This window comes from Callospermophilus lateralis, chromosome 4 (assembly GCF_048772815.1).
Source record: "Callospermophilus lateralis isolate mCalLat2 chromosome 4, mCalLat2.hap1, whole genome shotgun sequence".
NCBI classification, from domain to species: domain Eukaryota; kingdom Metazoa; phylum Chordata; class Mammalia; order Rodentia; family Sciuridae; genus Callospermophilus; species Callospermophilus lateralis.
Window position 1 is genome coordinate 55,548,577 of NC_135308.1, and position 18,372 is coordinate 55,566,948.

The 18,372-nt window shown below is 38.7% G+C and overlaps 1 protein-coding gene across 10 annotated transcripts in view; it reads right to left on the reverse strand.

Annotated features, from left to right (window-relative positions):
- Positions 1-18,372, reverse strand: part of Unc5d (unc-5 netrin receptor D) — a 508,406-nt gene that overhangs the window by 51,083 nt on the left and 438,951 nt on the right. For 5 of the 10 annotated variants that reach the window (XM_076852498.1, XM_076852501.1, XM_076852497.1 and 2 more), the window contains 3 exons: positions 16,313-16,498; positions 12,278-12,655; positions 7,931-8,015 (listed from right to left, as the gene is read on the reverse strand). In XM_076852498.1, coding sequence (XP_076708613.1) covers positions 7,931-8,015; positions 12,278-12,655; positions 16,313-16,498 — 649 coding nt within the window. Of the gene's footprint in view, positions 1-7,930; positions 8,016-12,277; positions 12,656-16,312; positions 16,499-17,232; positions 17,248-18,372 lie in introns of all 10 variants that reach the window. The other 5 variants (XM_076852500.1, XM_076852499.1, XM_076852496.1 and 2 more) reach the window with 2 other exon arrangements.

Genomic DNA, 18,372 nt, shown 5'->3' on the forward strand with positions numbered 1-18,372 from the left:
AAATTCTATCTTCTTCATTTTCCAGAGCTACTTTTTCTGTCTTGTAAGTCTAGTATTTAGTTTTATTTTATGCACTGCCTTTAAAATTTTGGTGCCATCTAAGCACCCTTAGAAAAGATAATGCTTATATTATTGAAATCTCTATCTTCCCATTCCTTAATCCAAAATGTTCCCATTGAACAGAACATGCCATTCAATTGGAAAAAAAAAATAGAAGACAAAAGTGGTTGAAATATCCATCTGGACTAAGTCCCAATTCCAAAATGCATGTCATGTTGTAAAATTAGTTACAACATTTCCAATGCTAGTATAAGCATTTGGTCAGGAATATCCACATGACAGTGTAATTGGAAAAAGAAATGAATGTTTGCCTTTGGTTTCATTTTATTGCTTCTCAGAAGCAAACTCCCTGTAATAATTTTCTGGTCTAGTTCTCTACTCTGTAACCTCCGGGTGGGGCGGGCTGTAGAAGAGAGCTTGGAGAGGGGAAAAAAGAAGAGTATGCGATATCCATATCTTCTTCTCACAGTAATATGGGTGGAGGGTCTATGCACTGAGATAGCTAATATTTAAACCCCCTTTTTGGATACTTAATTTCATTTAATAAAAAAATGATTGGTACTTGGTTAAATTAGAAAGGATGAAATTCTGTCCCTCCAAAGATTTCTGAGGAAAGTAAAAACAAAAACAGAAACCACCCAAATCTTTCAAATTAAAATTTGGGAAATGAGACCATTTCTTTCAAGAATCCCTCCTGGATTCCTCACTGCACAGAGGCCTTTAGAAAAGGAGGACACATCTAACACTGACCCAGTCCAAGACTTCTCACCAGCACACACTGCTGGCAGCTCCAATTTCTTGCCACTGCCTTTCTGTGTGGCCTCTACTCCCTGTTCCCGTGATGTCTCTGAGTCCCCTTTGTGACTGTACATGAAACCCAACTCTTTGTGGCAAAGCCTGGGGTGGAGTTGGAAGGAAGCTACTTAAAGTGATGTTTGGGCATGAGAAAGAATTTGAAGCAGAGGCAAACCTCTGGATTTAGCGACTCTTAAAGCACACCCAAACCTGTCGCCCTGTGGAAAGCTATAGAAAATACACCTGGGGAGACAGAAATCATTGGGGTCCTTATACCTCTCTGTCTGGCCAATTTCTTGTCATCTTTTAAGACTGAGCTCAGATGGCATCTCCAGGAACTCTTCCTTCACCTCCTCCTCTTTAAGTCTACTCTTAACAATGCATTAAAAGCCCTATTCTATTTTTCCATTACTTTCTGTGAAATCCACTACTACAGTGGTACAAGCTGAGAATCCCTAATCTGAAAGCCCAAAGTACTCCAAAACCTGAAACTTTTTCAGTGTTGATATGACACCACAGGTAGAAATTGCCACAGTTGACTTCATGTGCCAGGTCATAGTCAAAAGACAGGCACGCTAACACATTGTGTAAAAATATCTTCAGGCCATCTGTATAAAGTATATATGAAAACAAATGAATTTTGCATTTAGATCTGGGTCCTGTCTCCAAGATATACCATTATATATATTAGGAATATGCAAACATTATCAAGGCTTAAAAAACTTAAAATCTGAAATACTTTGGTCCCAGGCATTTTAGATAAAGGATATTTGATTTGTAATTACACTGAATTCCAATGTTATCCTTGTCTTCCCAAATCTTGGCACCCTCTCTGTGCATTTCATGGTATACTCCCATTATTAAGCATAAGCCCTGTCTTCACCTTTCATCAGGAACTCTTTGGGAATAATATGCCTAATTTTGCTGTAAGGTGGAGTATGATTGTTATAGTTTGCATTTGGAATGTCCAAATATTCCAGGATCCTGGATTTAAGGCTTGGCCCTGAGCTGCTGCTGCTATTGGAAGGTGATGGAAACTTTAGAAGTGCAGCCTGGCTGGAGGAAGTAGTTCACTGGGGGTGTGCATTTTCAGGGAATATTGGGATCTTCAGCCTTGCCACAGTCCCAAAGTGATGGGGCCAAGTGACCATGGGTGGAAACCTCTAAAACCATGAGCCCAAGTAAATTTTTCCTCCTGTTAAGTTGATTATCTCAAGTACCATGTCACTACAACCAAAAGCTGTCTAACAGAGGTGTGTAGCATAAGGAACACTTCATTAGAAAATCTTGCTTTGTGTCCAGTCCTGCTATACCCTAAGGCAAACCTACAAGTTTTTCTGATCAAAGCTACAAAATTAGGATGATTATGTTATTATTTTCAAGGTTGATGTGAAGATAAAAATGTTTTATCAATGTATAAAAGTTAACATGCTATATAATCCATATATAAATATATCAATTAGAGTTTTTCTTCCTATCATCTTTAAGAATGCTGTATCACTGTATTGCGATGTTGCATACAATACCCAACATTTCCAAAGTAGGCAAGTACCTACTACTGTTTTTCAGATGAAAAAACCAGAGACACTTAGAGTTGTATTAATTTACCTGTGGTCTAAGCATAGCAGCAGCAAAGCCCAGACCCGCAGGCAGGACCTCTGATGCCTGAGTACACCTACACTCTGCCATGGGGCTCAAATTGTTTCTGAAGATTCAGCCTTGTTCCCAAGCTTTCTTCTATCAATATAATAATTTAACAACAGCAGTTTGCCCCCATAGACTTCTAAGATGTGCTCAATTTGATCCTGACTTGCCTATTACTGGGTGCTATGACAGAGCGATTCCAGAGGCACCTGCTCATAACAGCCAGAATTTGCAATACAATGTCAGAAAGCTGTTTTCTTATTCTCCTAGATTGAGGAAAAGTAGCATAATTTAGTTCATGTGCTTTGGAATTGAAGTTGGACATTCTTGGTTCAAATTCCAGCTTTGATTGGCATGTCCTGGTTAGGCAGTTTAGCTTCTTGGAGTTTCCATTGTTAAGATTTTTTTTTTTTTGGTCTAAAATTTGGTACAAAATTCTCTTCCTTAAAATATTACTGTGGAAATTAAATAAGTCTAACGTATATGAGGGTTCTTTATAAATTATATGGAAACAGGTGAAGTAACTTCTTACTTTTCCAAGAATGTAAAGATGGCTTTCAGCAAAACACTATTCACATATATGTACAAAAAGTTAACTGAAATAATTTCTTAAATATTACAATTAGCTCTATAAGTCAGCTTTCTGTCACTGTGACAAAATGCCTGAGATGATTAACGTAAAAGAGGGAAAGTTTATTTTGGCTCATAGTTTGAGAAGATGGTTACTTGGTCCTGTTGCTCGATGGGCCTGTGGAGGAGGCACAGTGCATCATGGTGAGAGCATGGGGTAGAGGAAACTGCTCACCTCCTGGCAGTCAGGAAGCAAAGAGAAATACAGGAAGGGGCTAGATCCCCAAATCCCCTTCTAGGCCTCAGCTTGTTACCAAATTTCCTTCTACTAGGTCCCATCTCCTAAAGTTTCCACCATCTTCCAATAACCCCATAGGCTGATAACCATTCCTTCAACACCTGAGACCTTTAGGAGCATTTCAGATCCAAACTACAGCACTGACCAAAGGCGCAGACTACTGGAGGAAGTTGGAAAGATTCATTATGATAGTCGTTTCCAGTCTGAAAATATAGAAGGCACAGGAATGTTGAAGGGGAAAGTGACACCATTCTTCATAATGCAAAGTACAGAGTGTCCTTTTGGAGGCTCACCAGGAACACAGTTGGATCCCCCAAAAGAGAGAGAGGGTACCTTCAATGCAGACAAAGAACAGCCTCACAGCTTATCAAAATATGAAAACATAGCCACATGAGATAACTTGAATACAGGGGGTTTTTGGTGTCTTTGATTCATGCCACAGAACCATGTCCCTGGGAACCAGGGATGGAATTGGAATTAATTGTATCAGTTACAGTTCCCATAAGTCATTACCTTGCTACACCAGGGATGTAATTCAGAAAGGGGCAATAGAAATGTGTGGTCAAGAGGAAAATGGAGCAGACTTTAATTTAAAGATGTTGCTTGGAAGCATAAAAATGTTGTTTGGAATCCTACTGTATTCTGCGTGTTGGAGGTGATGGAGGGTCAGCAAATCCAATTCTTACACCCATGAAATGAAAGCAAGGGAAAAGTGGTGGCTTTCGAGGCAAAGATGAAAGAAGCAGAGCAATGCATTCCAGCTCTGTGGACTCCAAGAAAAGTTTAGGATGACAGATGGACAGCATGAAATGAAAATAGAGTTTCCAGTGACATTACAAAGAAAAGATGATACAATGGCCTTTTCCTGATTAATCACAAGATTAAAAGCTAAAGAACATAGATCTAAGCAGCTTCTTGGCACAGATGGAAAAAAATTCATCCCAGATTAAAAAAAAAAAAGGGAGGGGGGAAGTAGGAAGGCATTTTCTATTTTTAGTGTTTTTGTAAATACTTTGGTGCCACTCAAAAGGGAATGAGGATTGCCAAGGAAGCCAAATGGCCTGTAGCCCAGAGAATGGCCATTTCCTCAAGAGACAATGTCTGGGAAGCTTTCAGTAAGCTAAAAGGGAATGTGTGCTTCCTGTAATTTCATACTCTAAGAAAATGCACACCTCATTTAAAGTTCTAACTTCTATCCACCTTCCTAGACAGCAGTTATAGACTCAAACCCTAGATAGAGGTGGATAAGCCATATTGGTTAACATGGAATTTCAAAGCTAAAGACGGCCAGGAGAGTGACCCCAGGAGGCCAAGCTATCTCTTTATGTCTTTGGGCTCTGCCAAGCTCTTAAGTATTTCTCAAAATTGCAGGATGTCCCGAGTGATCATTCCTTTCTAATACTTCCAGGACATTTTATTTAAGCTCTTGTATATTTGATGTCTGTTGGAACATTCCAGCTCTGACTTCCTAGGAAGAAGCAGCTTCTAGTTTAGAGACAGGGGTTAACGGAGGTTGTAAACTAGGTGCCTTGTAAAACTGTGAAAGAGCTCTGTGTTGGTTCTCAGGAAATGAGGTAGAAGACGCTAGGAGTGAGTCTGAATGGAAGGAGCTGGACATAGGCTCAGTATGTGGATTAGAATGAAGGAAGGAGGATGCAGCGATAGGCTTGGTAGGGGGGTCATAATTCAGGGAAGGCTGACTGGATTCTACCTTATACAGTTGGCCCTCCAATATCCTTTGGTTCTGTTATCTGCAGATTCAACCTCAGATCAAAAAATATTATTCACTAAAACAATATAGTATAACTGTTTGTATAGCATTCATGTTATATTAGTTATTATAAGTAATACAGAGATGATTTAAAGCACACATAGGAGGATGTGTATAGGTTATGTGGAAATAGTATGCTATTTTACCTGAGGGACTTGAGCATCTATAGGTTTTGGTATCCTTGGAAGTCCTGGAACCAATGCCTTGTGGATGCTGAGGGATGATGGCATTTGAGTTTTGCAGGGCAGAGTATTGAAAAACACATTGTGTAAAGGACAGGATCTCAATTTCAGGCATGTATAATAATTTAAGCAAATCAAGGGATAAAAATGAGGTGACTTCTACACAATGAACTTTAATTTTCCATTTGCTGAACTCTCACCTAAGATTTGGAGAAAACTTAAAACTCTGTGAGTCTCCAGTTTTCCCCATTAATGGAATCATTTAGACACCAGCAGCTTTGGGGGCATATAGGAAACGAATATAGATGTAACAGGACTGAGAAAATAACCTGAGTGCCCAACACAGCCCAGTTACGCACCCCTCAAAGAGCCTCACCAACAACAAACTTGCAAAACCTTCCTTCCGTTCCTCTCAAGTCCCAGAGAGCAGAAACCTGGGGCCACTGGGCTCCTGCAAATCCTTTTACAGAAAGAGCTATCAAAATCTGTTTAAACAATCTATTTCTCTGGTTGTTTTCTTTCCAGTGTTTTTTCTTTCAGGTATTCTTTGCTAACAATCATAACAAAAATATCTATTCTAAAATAACCAAGATGTTATGACTAAAAATGCCAGAGGTATATATCCAGTTTATGAGAGAAATTGCTTTCTAAAGAGGAGTTAGGTTTATCTTCTGTGGAGGAAGGCAACATTTCTACAAATATTATAGTTGCACTAAGAAAATAACCAACTACTTTCATTAAGAGTATGAGACAAGATTTGTATTTGTTCGTGTAATTGAATTTAATGCTACTGAAATTTGTCAGAAAGCTATTGAAGTTTAGACCATATTTTTTACAGTTAGGAATACTGCCTAAGAAGTTGTCTTTCCGTTTATGTAGAGCAGGACGGATGCTGACCTTAAAAGGGTCATGAATCAATCACTGCATGAATTTGCATAATGATGATGGCATCAAAGAGTACCTCCAACAACTCTATTTTTTATTGTATTTACTTATTTATTTTCAGCGCTGGGGATTGAACCCAGGGGCACTTTATTATTGAGCTAAACTCTCAGTCTTCTTTTTTAAAATTTTTTATTTTGAGGGACTCGCTAAGTTGCTCAGGCTACCTTGCACTAATGATTCTCCTGCCTCAAGCCTCCAGGGTCACTGGGACTGCAGACATGTGCCACAATACCTGGCCAATCAACATTTGCCGGTCCTGCTTATGGTCTGCCTACCAATCCACTGTTTGTCATTTGGTGCTCCATGCTTACTTACGTACCAGTGCCCCTAAAATGTAGACTCATGAACGGTTTATGCTTCTGCAACTAGTTTTTCCCTCTCTAGGGCCAAGTGGGTCACTATTTCACCAAAACATCTCCATCTTATTGACTTCAAATTTTCAGAAGAACTTCCATTTCATATTTAAAATATCATGCTTAGTGTTTTTTTGTGGGTTTTTTTTTTTTGGTTGTTGTTGTTGTTGTTTTTTCTCTTATTTTAATGGTATATCCAATTAGGAAAACCTGAAAATAGGGAAACTTATAAAGAACACAGCAACAAACTCCACTGTAATTGTACTAGCCTAAGCCAATAATTATTAACATGTAGGTGTGTTTCCATATAGTCTGTTTTTTTTTTCAATAACTTTTGTTGGGTCTACTTTAAATACCTTTATGTTTATATATCCTAAGTGTCTATTTCAGTGATTTTTCGACTTGTGTGACCACCTTCCAGAAATTTACTGTTAGAACACTGTTCTTATTTCTTTCTGAGGTAAAAATAAACCATACATACATATAAAATAAACCATACATAATTACATATGCAATTGAAGAAGTTTCTTAAACTCACATGCACACACATCTGTGAAATCATCATCAGAATCAAGTTTGTGAACATATCCAACATCAAAAGCTTTCCTATCTCTTAATAATCCCTCCTTCTACCTGGCCTCCTTGGTCCCCAGGTAACCACAATCTGGTCTATATCATTAGAGGTTAGTTTGTATCCATAATTTGTTCCTTGATATTCTTAGTATCTCATTATATAAATAATATACTCTTGTATAAATATAATCAATTCACCTACATAGAGAAATTTTCCTTGTTTCCAGTTTTATCTGTTACAAATAAAGCTGCTATAAACATGTGTACTTTAGTCTTGAATGGACATGTTCTGTTATTTCTCTTGAGAAACTACCTAAGAGTGGAATAGTTGAATCATATGATAGGTGTATATTTAACTTGTTAGAGACACTATCAAACTGTTTTTCAAAGTGGTTACACCATTTTGCATTCCCACCAGCAGTGTAAGAGAGTTGTATTTCCTTCACAACCTTGAGATCATTTGGTATGGTCTGACATTTTAATTTTGACCATATAAATGGGAGTTCAGTGGTATCTTCTTGTAGTTTTCTTTTCATTTCCCCAATAAATGATGCCAAACATCTTTCATGTTTTTATTTGCTATCTACATTATCAACTTTGTTAAAATTTTTCCTTAATTGTTTTCTTTTCCCTCTTGTTAAAATTAATGCACTATAATTATACATAATAGTGGAGTTTGTGGTTACATATTCCTAGATGCATACAGTAAAAGAATATAACATCTATCTCTATCTCTCACCTGGGTTCACCTTGGTTGATGGACATATAAATCTCCCAAGAGTTCTCCTCTGGAATGGCACCATGTGGTATGAGTAAACTCACCCCTAAGACAAAAAATGCAAGAGGTTATTCATAGGTATTCCAATTGTTTTAAAGTACATCACTTAAGTACCTTATAGCTACCCACAACAAAGAGCCTTCTCAAGGCAATTTGTGAAATTCTAATCCTTAGAAGGTTTATAAAGTCCATTGTTTTATAATTGTGACATAGAGAAGGGCATATTATTCCATTGAGTATTCAAATCAGTTTCTTTTCTAACTTTTAAATCTTTCCAACATTGTTTATTTATAAAAGACTGGGTGTCCTAAAACTAGGCACCATCAAACATATCTGGGAATGTTTTATATATATATATATATATATATATATATATATATATATATATATACACACATACACACACATACATATACTTATATTGCTATAATACATATATATAAAATATGTATAGTTTTATATATATATATTAAAAAAAAAACATATCTGAGAATATTGATACATCAGTTGGTCTGCTCCCAAATTTTAAAATGTATTTATCTTGTTTGTATCCACTCACTTCTAGAAATGTACCTGGGATAATGGGCGAGCTAAGATTTGCATGAACCTGTTATGAATGGTGGTACTCAGAGGCCTATGCAGTTTGCCAAGAAAACTAGGAAAAATAAAAGCATCTGATAAAAGCCGAGGAACCTTTTAGGTTATTGTGTAACCAATATGGTCCTAAATTTGCAAACAGAAACTAAAAGAATTAAGCTAAAAGTGACTTAACCACATTCATATTAATGTGAAATTGCAAAAAACCCAGCAGTGTTATGAGTGAAATCACATAATGCAAGGAGGAAAGGCATAGGAAGTCACATCACACTGCATTTTAAATGTCCCCTCTCTTCTCTTGAATGCAGTGAGGAAAATATTTCACTTTGGTCAAGAGAGATGTCTAGGGAGAGCTGAGATTCTTTTTAATGTAGTTTCTTGTTTATAAAAAGAAATGAAATAGAATAATAGTATAATCTTTACAAAATAAAATCTCAGAGCATCCTATTTTTTGAATAATGCATCTCCTCATCTTTTTTTTTCCTCTCTTTCATTAGAGTTAATCACACAAAAAGCTTTCAGGCTGCTGCTGCTAATTTAAATCTAGAGATGGCAACTTTTTTTTTTTTCTTAGCCTTCTACGTGCCTATATTAGCAGCTATACAGTTGAGGAATGCAAGACTCATTGCAAAACAAGTTATTTGTGATTCACATGTATGAGCAATATTTAGTAACATGCTAGTTATCATTAGTATCTTTCAATAGCACAAAGAATGAGGCACATTTAAATCTTGCTCATAGCCTTACAGCAAGGAGACCCATTTATATTCTGGACCTTAACTTCAGTCGTAGGAGAACTCTAACCAACACACTTAGGGACCTCCAATCAGGAAGGTGCCTCCTTGCATTTTCTAGTTTTCCTTAAACAGAGTTGCCAAAAGAAGGGGCCTCCATGATATCCTTTCCTGCTGTTGAACCCAACTTGCAATGCAGAGGATATTCAGTGTGTTTGGTTGTCAACCTGAACATGTCCTAGTTATTGTGCCTTGTCTTAGTTTGACGTAGCACTTTCTCTGCTGCTGCCTTCCTTCAGGCTTTCTAGCCCACGATGACAAAGACACAGGCAACCCCTACTCTTCATAATGCCACATCACATCAACAACACTTAGCAGAATGCCTTGCACAGAGCAGCAACACACTAAACAGGTCATACACATATGAATAAATGAAGAGGATTCAAAATTCCTAGTAAAAACACCAGGCTGTAAGTCTTGTTGTCTGGTGTAGATCATCATGGATTAATGATCTACTTCCAGATCCAAAGAGAAGGAATATGAATGAAGCTATCTGAAAAGGGGCTATTAGGCAGCACATCATGTCTTTGTTCTTTCAAGTCAGCTTAATTCCCTGGGTTTAGATTGAAACATTATTCATGATACTCCTAAATTCAACCAGAATCTACAGGATAATTGGAGCTTTAAACTATTTTTTCTCTTCTTCAATCAGAAATTATATTATTATTATTATTATCTGTCAAACATACTTCCCTCCTCCTACCCAAACATGCAAATTGTATGCAGAGTCTGAAGACAGTCAATCAAGGCAAGGGTTGTAGAGGGAGGGAGTATTGTTGGCAAGTTATATATATTATGAAGAATGAGAGGCACTGGGGGAAAGTTTTATGCCTATGGTTTCTTAAAGAAGTATTCATTTTCAGTATGTCATTCACTAGTTAACTCTGATCAAAGAAAAATATATTCCCCCCCAATTCCACCTGCTACTCTGACAGCCTTTTATTTGATATGACAACAGAACCACCTGTCTGAGTTTCTTGTTTCATATTTTGCATAATAAATCATTTCTAGCATGTGCCATATGACAATTTGGGATGGATGGCATTAGAGCAATCTGATTTCTATGTGTTGCTTTCTTTATCCCCAGGGCATATTCTTCATTTATATCCTGCAAATAACAGGAGATATGTTTCAACTCCCCACATTTATTTTTCCCCAAACACATTCATAGACTCTTGTTCAGTGCTCCTTGTCAAGAACTTTGAAAATTCCCCTTTCACAGAATAGGTGTGTGGGAATCATTGACAGAGCTATCAGAGTTCTTAGTTTTCAACTTGGGTCTTTCTTAAGTCAGAGGGGGAGGAAAAGAAAGCTCTTTGGTTCATCATGATTTAATCTCCTCACTTTCTTTAATGAACATAAAATAAACATAGCTGATGAGTGGGTTGGTCTTGGCATTCCTTCGATATGTGTAGAAGATACATGTGTACATACACACACATACACACACTGTAAAATGACAAAGGGAAGAGAAAGGAGGAGTACTGGCCAACCTATTCAATTCATAACTACTGAGACAATGCCAATCATGAGCTAGGAAGAGGAGATAAGGTGAAAGCACAATGATTCAATGCATGACTTTGTATGAGTTATGATGTGTATATCTTGTACTTTGAGAGGGTAGGGGATGTGTCTTCATTTCTTCATCCAGAACACACCCTTGTAACTTATGAAACCTTACAGGGAGAGTACTTGGTAAATATGGTTGACTGATTCACTCTACATTGAGTCATCAAAAGAAGAGTGACATCATATGCAAACATTTATACACTGATGCTCACACATATTTCAACCAAGATCCTTTCATGTCCAAAAACACTAACCAAGAAAGGTATGGAGGATTGGAATTTTATCCAAACATAATCATTAGGGTGGCATTAGAGGGTTATTTAAAAGAAGTAAAACAGATTTTGAAATGACGTTTAAAGAAAGTAATTAATTTGGGAGAGTACAAACAAGTCAACATTCATCAACTTAAGGAAAAGTTGAGTTTTAAGTTAGTAAACTGTTAGAGAGTTCAGTTAGCTATAACAATAATATTGGACTAGTCCTATTACAGATTTCATTTTATGAGATAAAATTTTGGTTAGCTTTACTTTAGAGAGAAACCTGCCACAGCCTTGAATCTGTGCTAATCTAATGATGCTTGCAGATCCAATGGCCCCATCCCTCTCAGCCAGACACCCTGTGACTCAGCACACTACCCAATTCTCATTGCTTAGGAATCAGGGGACAAAGTGAAATTCTGCCACCCACTTAAGTCCCAGGCTGCAATTCCAAAAACTAATCCACAGCTAGGACATCATTTTAAAAGTGAGCCGAGCTGGGTACCTTACGTGTCCTGCAAAACATCAAGAAAAGCTCCTCTCTTCCAACCCAAAGAAAGAAAGAAAATTCTTGGAAATTAATTGTGCTTACAACACAGCCCAATGACTATTCATCATCGCTCATCATGAAGTAACATGCTTAGCAAGGTCTATGAACACTGAGTGTGTTTATTAGGTCATTTACTGATGAAATGAGACTGTCATTGCATTAAATTATCTACTAGCATATAAGCCATGCAAAGCTATAAACATGGTACTTGTTGTGGTCATGCCAAGGAATGATTTGGGGGCTACCTGATCATGCCCTAGGTAACATATTTCAAAGGGGCTTAAACCCAGGGGACTACCTAGACACTTTCAGCTAATATGGTTACCAACAGGCATTTAAAACTTTCTGAGATAACAACCACAAAGCCTAATCTTAGCCTTGGTCCTGGTGTGCTGTGTAAATCAAGTAGACCGGCAGAGTGGTGGCATTTCTGTTCTGACAAAGGGATGATAAACATCATAAAATGAATCTGACAGGATATAATTATATGAAGTATTTAAACAAACTCTGGAAAGTACACAGGCACACACTTACCACCCACCTGTATTTGGCATTACTAAGCGCCCTCCTAAATGGCCAAAGACACCAGTTGTCCTCAGTTCTGTCCTTGTGGGGAGTGATGCCAGATTTTGGATGTATGGCGTTTTATTTCGGGGATGTATTGTACTAAAGCTGCGGTTGTTTCCATGGGGAAATGTCCCAGAGTGATTCTTGCCGTGGTACTCGGCTCTCTCCGACACTCCCAGAGAAACCATGAATGAGCTCTGCACTTTGACTTTGATGTCCGACAAAGGGTTGAAGAGGGAGGACTCTGTCATGAGTTCCTTGTCCAGCGGGTCCTGTAGACAGATGGGACCACTGTATGTTCGGCTCACTGTCAGGTCTGGTTGCATGGCAGAATTCAGGAGCAGGGAGTTACCTGGTTAAAAAATATATATACTGATCTGTCACTCAGAAACTACGATACCTCCATTACCCTTTTACAGCTGTCTTCTCTAACTGCAGGCCCACCCTGAGAAAGCAGAGTGGCCACAACAGGTTGGTTCTTAGTGACCAACACCTTGAAACTCTGGCCCTTCGTCCAGTCCATTCTTTCAATGCTGCCAGACTAAATCCTTCACCTTCTGAGATCTTTACATGCTTGATTTGGAAAACAAATATTTCTGGCACTCTGGCAAGTAGCTCAGGTATTGTTGTTCATGTGATTTTAACTGGCAAAGAAGAGCTAAAAAAAAAAAAAAAGATGTTTTGCAATCCAGTTCAGAGCAAAAATAACATCTGTTCATTTTAAATGGCAAGAGATGACACAGCTTGGTGACTAGGTAGTGCTGTTTATAATGAAGCTGCCTGGTTTCAGCACATTTTTCGTGGAATTCTGGGCACTTTCTGGAGCTGCAGGAGGACATGATGTGTCCTCAGAGCAAATGGTTCAGGGGACCTCATGAATTGCTTCATGTCTCAGTAGCCAATTCACTTGAACATTGCATATGTCACCGAGAGGAAAACAATATTCCATATGGGGACAAAAAGCAACTCAGATTCTATGTGGGGAGCAGCTCAGAACAGTCTCCTTTCTGTCTGAAAACAAATGAAAAAAAAATAAAAACAATCTTCACAAAAGCATGAGAAATTGGACTTTGTAATCTGTTGGGGAACACCAATTTTTTCTAAGCCAAATATTAAAAAGAAATGCTGTGATATTTTTTTGTGATAAAGTAATCTCATTTATTAGTAAATAACAAAATAACCCTCAGTCCCAAACCTCCCACCCATATCAGTCCGTCAATGTGACATCTCAAATTGAAACCCAAACCATATTAAACAATTTTCCTTTGGGGCCTGACAGAAATGTTTAAAGTATGGTATTTTTGAAAATGTTGCAATTCTAGGCCATATTGTATTAGCCTCTATTGTTTTTCCATTTTCATAATTTGTAACAATGCCAGCAGGAAATCTATAACCCTGACTTTTACCACCTCTTATTCGGATGCTCTAAGATTGCAAAATCACAGAGAAAACCTACAAATGAGATGAAATAATGCTGCAAGATCTAATGTCTCCTTGTGGTGTATCTCTTCCAAGCTTGGAGCTACTGTGCCAAGACAAAGGCCAATCAAGTCTCTGTGTTTTGTAACAGAACCACATTGAGTTCTATAGCTTAGGAACCATGTTCTTGTTTATGGTCTCCCCAGGCAAGAAGTGGGACTGCAGAATGATCCCATGTCTGCAAAGAGTTGGGAACTGACGTTTCCTTGGAGACTTCAAGAATTATATGCCCAAGTCTACCAAGCCCTCACCTACTGAAACTTAAGTTTTGGTTATTCTTGAAAGACTCTCTCAGCTCATGTGAAACAAAGAAATGAAAAATATTTCCTAGAATTAGGTAGCACAGACGTGGAGAATGCTTGATAATAAAAGTACGTACAGGGCAGGGGATGAAGCTCAGTGACAGAGTGCTTGCCTAGCATGCACGAGGTCTTGGGTTCCATCCCCAGCCCTGAAAAAAAAAAAAAGCATATACATATGACACAGTCCACAGTTGAAGAATGAAGTTGGGGTGGGCAGGGGTGAGTGATTGGCCCTGATCAGACTTCAATCTATTCTTTGAAAATCTATTTTCAAGTCCTTAGTCTACTATAAGCATAACATTCTGTTTTGTGGTGCTGGGAACTGAAACCTGGGCCTTGTGCAAGGCAGGCAGGTGCTCTATCACTGAGCTACACCGCCACATACTATGCATATAAGGTGTATCATCACAAGGAGTATAGGGATAGTAGCAGCTACCAAAGGATTCTTTCCTATATCATTAGTTTTGTGAGATTCTTGATCAAAAGTAAACAAGGTGGTCAGACAATTTGGCAAGGTAATGTATTCATTTAGAGAGTGACAATGCACAATTCCCTTTCCTCCCCAAATGTGCATAGACCAGGCAATGACACTTTCACTTGGTGCTCATGAAGCAGGATGGCAGCCTGTACTGAAAGTATCATCTTCCAGAACCATGTTCACTCCATTTATGAGCACTTGCCATCAATTCACCAAGGGATTATATGGGTTATTCTAAACAATTTTATCCTCACAAGAACACTATAAGGTGGATGTTGTTATCCCCATTTCACAGTTATCAAAATTGAGACTCAAGATAAATGAATAGGTTGCAAAGTAGTTTTAGACTAAAATCTGACTTAATTATCTTATTACTTTATTTTTTTATTTATCTGTATACAACAGGGACTGAACCCAGAGGCACTGAGCCCACATCCCCGGCCCTTTTTATTATTTATTTTTCCAGGATCTCTCTAAGTTATTTAGGGCCTCTATAAATTGCTGAGACTGGCTTTTAAATTGTGATTCTCCTGCCTCAGCCTCCCAAGCCACTGGGATTACAGACATGTGCTTCCATGCCCAGCTCAAATCTGATTTTAAAGACTGAGGATTCATACATAAAACTCTCACATAAATGTATTTCCTCTAAATTCATTAAGTGTTATGGTCTAAGATACTGACATTTATTATTTGATGGAAATATATTTCTAGTTTCTGATGTAGTATAAAAATTAATTCTTCACTAGCTGCATTTTTAATTAAATCATATATAATAAACAATATATCCAAATCTAGGGGATGCATTCTCATCAGAGGCCTAACACTGAGGTGCTCAAATATAAATGGCAAGAGGAGTAACTGGACTCTTTGGCCATTTCTCAATTGTTTTTTTTTTTTTTTTGTCCTATCAGGTTTGGGTCTCCCTTTGAGTAGCTGTCTCCTCAATCAATGCTAAACACTGAGACTTTGCAACCTGGGTCACGGGTGGTACTGACACGCAGTAAATATGCATAAAGGGGACAATATGGACCATGAGGGTCAAGATAGAAACCATCATCTTCTGAAGAGTGACAGTTCCATTTTCTTTAAAACAAAAGCCACATATGTCTCATCCCCAAGTCACAGTAAGCAAAATATTTGGTTCATAAAAGAGAATTAACTGACTCTATTTTGAAAGGTAGTATTGGTATGTTTGGCATGCTAGATGTTCCTTCCCCACAACAAAAGAGTTGTTGGACTAGGCTGAGAGCCATTTTGGCTGGTATTTAGTTTGTGTCCCTGGCTAACTGACCCATCCTATATCTTCTGAGGTCTTCTTACTTATTTAAAACAGAAGAAACAAAAATATAGTATAATAAATATGCCAGGGAGGTTGTGGTCTAGGGCTTGGTCCTCAGCCTGGAGTAACAGTATGTTAGTTAACTAAATAAAATTATATCCTCCAATTAGGCTTCTTAGTGGAGAAAGTTGGATAATTTGAGGTAAAATAACTCATTAAATTCACTATATATCAAAGATGGAACTGCCTCATTTAAAAATGTTGCTAATGGTAAACTGAGATCCATTTGTCCTCACTGAAGCTGAGGACCTAAGCAGACCGTCCTGTCAAGCCCGGTGTCCTGTCAAGCCTGGTAGCGGTTCCCAGTGCCAACAGCTACCTTCACACAGGGCCAAGGAGAACACTGGGGGCCCTGTGGGAGTGTAGTCTATGGTCCTGAGGGCGAGGTATTAGGGGACCTGCGCCGCTGACCTTGACGGACTGTTTTGAAGTTGAAGGTCTGGAAGCCACCTGTCAATGCAGAAGAGTCGATGACGTCCACGCCATAGTCACTCTGGCTCCGTCTATAAAGGGTGACACCAATGACCAGGACTGCAACGGCCACAACTGCAGCACCCAGGCCTGAGTACAGGGCAATGTCGCTGGCATTCTCGATGCCTGAAAGACACAAGAGAGACCTTAAGTGGCCAACGTAGGCGCAGAGCCAATGAGCCACGCTGGGATGCAAAATGAAATGCTATTGAATTTTTGGAGCCACTGCTCAGAGAAAATGACATATGTAGCTAGCCACACAGTTGTACTTTCATTCACACAGTAATCATGTTTCTGAAATGCCTTGTATAAATCAAAGTGATGCTAGTCAAATATCTTAACTGCATTAAGGTAGCTTACCATGTAATAGACTCTTGCAGAGAATCAATTTTGCAAAGAACATAATATTTTTATAGTGAACGCAGACAACTCCTTAACTTATTTTAGGAAGTCATATTTACCTGCAAAATACTTTTTATATCTTATTTTTATTTGAGGGAGGACAGACTCATACAAATGACAGAAATAAATGGGTGACTATTCTGCTTATACATGACTTGGGGCACATGCATTTATGGAGAACGGTCTAGGGTAAGAAGCTAACATATGATCTGTGAGTCAAGAAACAGAGGACCAGAGTTCACAAATATTAATTTTAGCTTTGTTACAAATCATTCAGATTCGGAGAACACTGATGACCTCAGTTTAGGGATACACAATCATTATGAGAGATGAAGGTCTTGGTCCAGGGGTTCTATGTCCATGTAAATAATCTCTGACACCAATTAAATGCTAGCTGCTAACACTTCATTGTGGAAGCAGACTGGTCTCTAAGAAGGCACATGCTGTTTCTCCCATACCTCTCCTACTCCATCCTATTGAATGCATGGGCAAAGCAAAAATAAAAGCGTTAGTTTGGATTTAGAATGTGGGTGTCTCCCCACCACCCCCAGAATGTGCTGCCAATGCTTTACAACCTTTTCCAGATGTGCCCTGGGTATGGTTCATCCCTGGAATGAATTCATAGCGGTGGATACAGCATAGATTTATTTCCAACAACATAATCCTAAAAGAGGTGGAACCTCAGAAATTGTGTGGAAATGGAAGGTGGCAAGAGCTACCTACATAATTAATCTTCCCACCGATTATGCGGTAAGTACACTTAATGGGTACCAAAGTAATTACTATGTCACCCTGTGTTGGGCCCAGAGGATGAAGATGAAATAAACCCATCATATATTTACCTTGTAATTGCATGGCACTTACTATGCATTCGCCGCACCCTAATGTGGCACTTATGTTATCAAATGAGTAATACTAACCACACAAGTAAAGTGAATTTATTTTCAACAAAGTTAGTGGACTGTAAAATAAGGTGCTCCCAAATTAAAGAGTGAATAAGGAAATCGAGCAGAACCAGTTCAGTAATAGGGCAGTAAACACATAAAAATAACTTGCAGGGGAAAGCACAACTGTTAAAAATCATAGTATCTAAAAGGTCAGAGGTCTGTCAAACACAGCTAATAACTAGAACAGCATGGTGGGTTCTTGGACCTTGGTTCCAATTTCATGATGGCCCAAATGGGAGGGGTGGGGATAGAGGCCTACTTCTCTGATCACTCAGAAACACAGGCATGTTGAGTAATGTCCACCCTGGAATTCCGAAGTCTGCCTATGTCGTTTGGAGGGAGACGGAAGGTACCCATCAGTCTGCTTGAGTCCCCATCAACTGCTACTCAAGGAAATTCCACAGAGAGAATAAATATACCCAGAGCATGAGGACACAGGACACAATAAAAGCATCAGGCCAGAATACCAGGTCAGGGAGGGAACTGTGGATTCAAACCAATTAGCCTTTTTCTGCCCTTCCCTCTGGTTCCTTGGGCACTGCTGACTGATGACACTACCACCTTAAAAGGTGTATCTAGGGAGAACACACCTGCTCAGCCAATGTGCACGTGCAGAGAAGCAGCCTGGCAGTGCACGGAATGCAGCTGCTT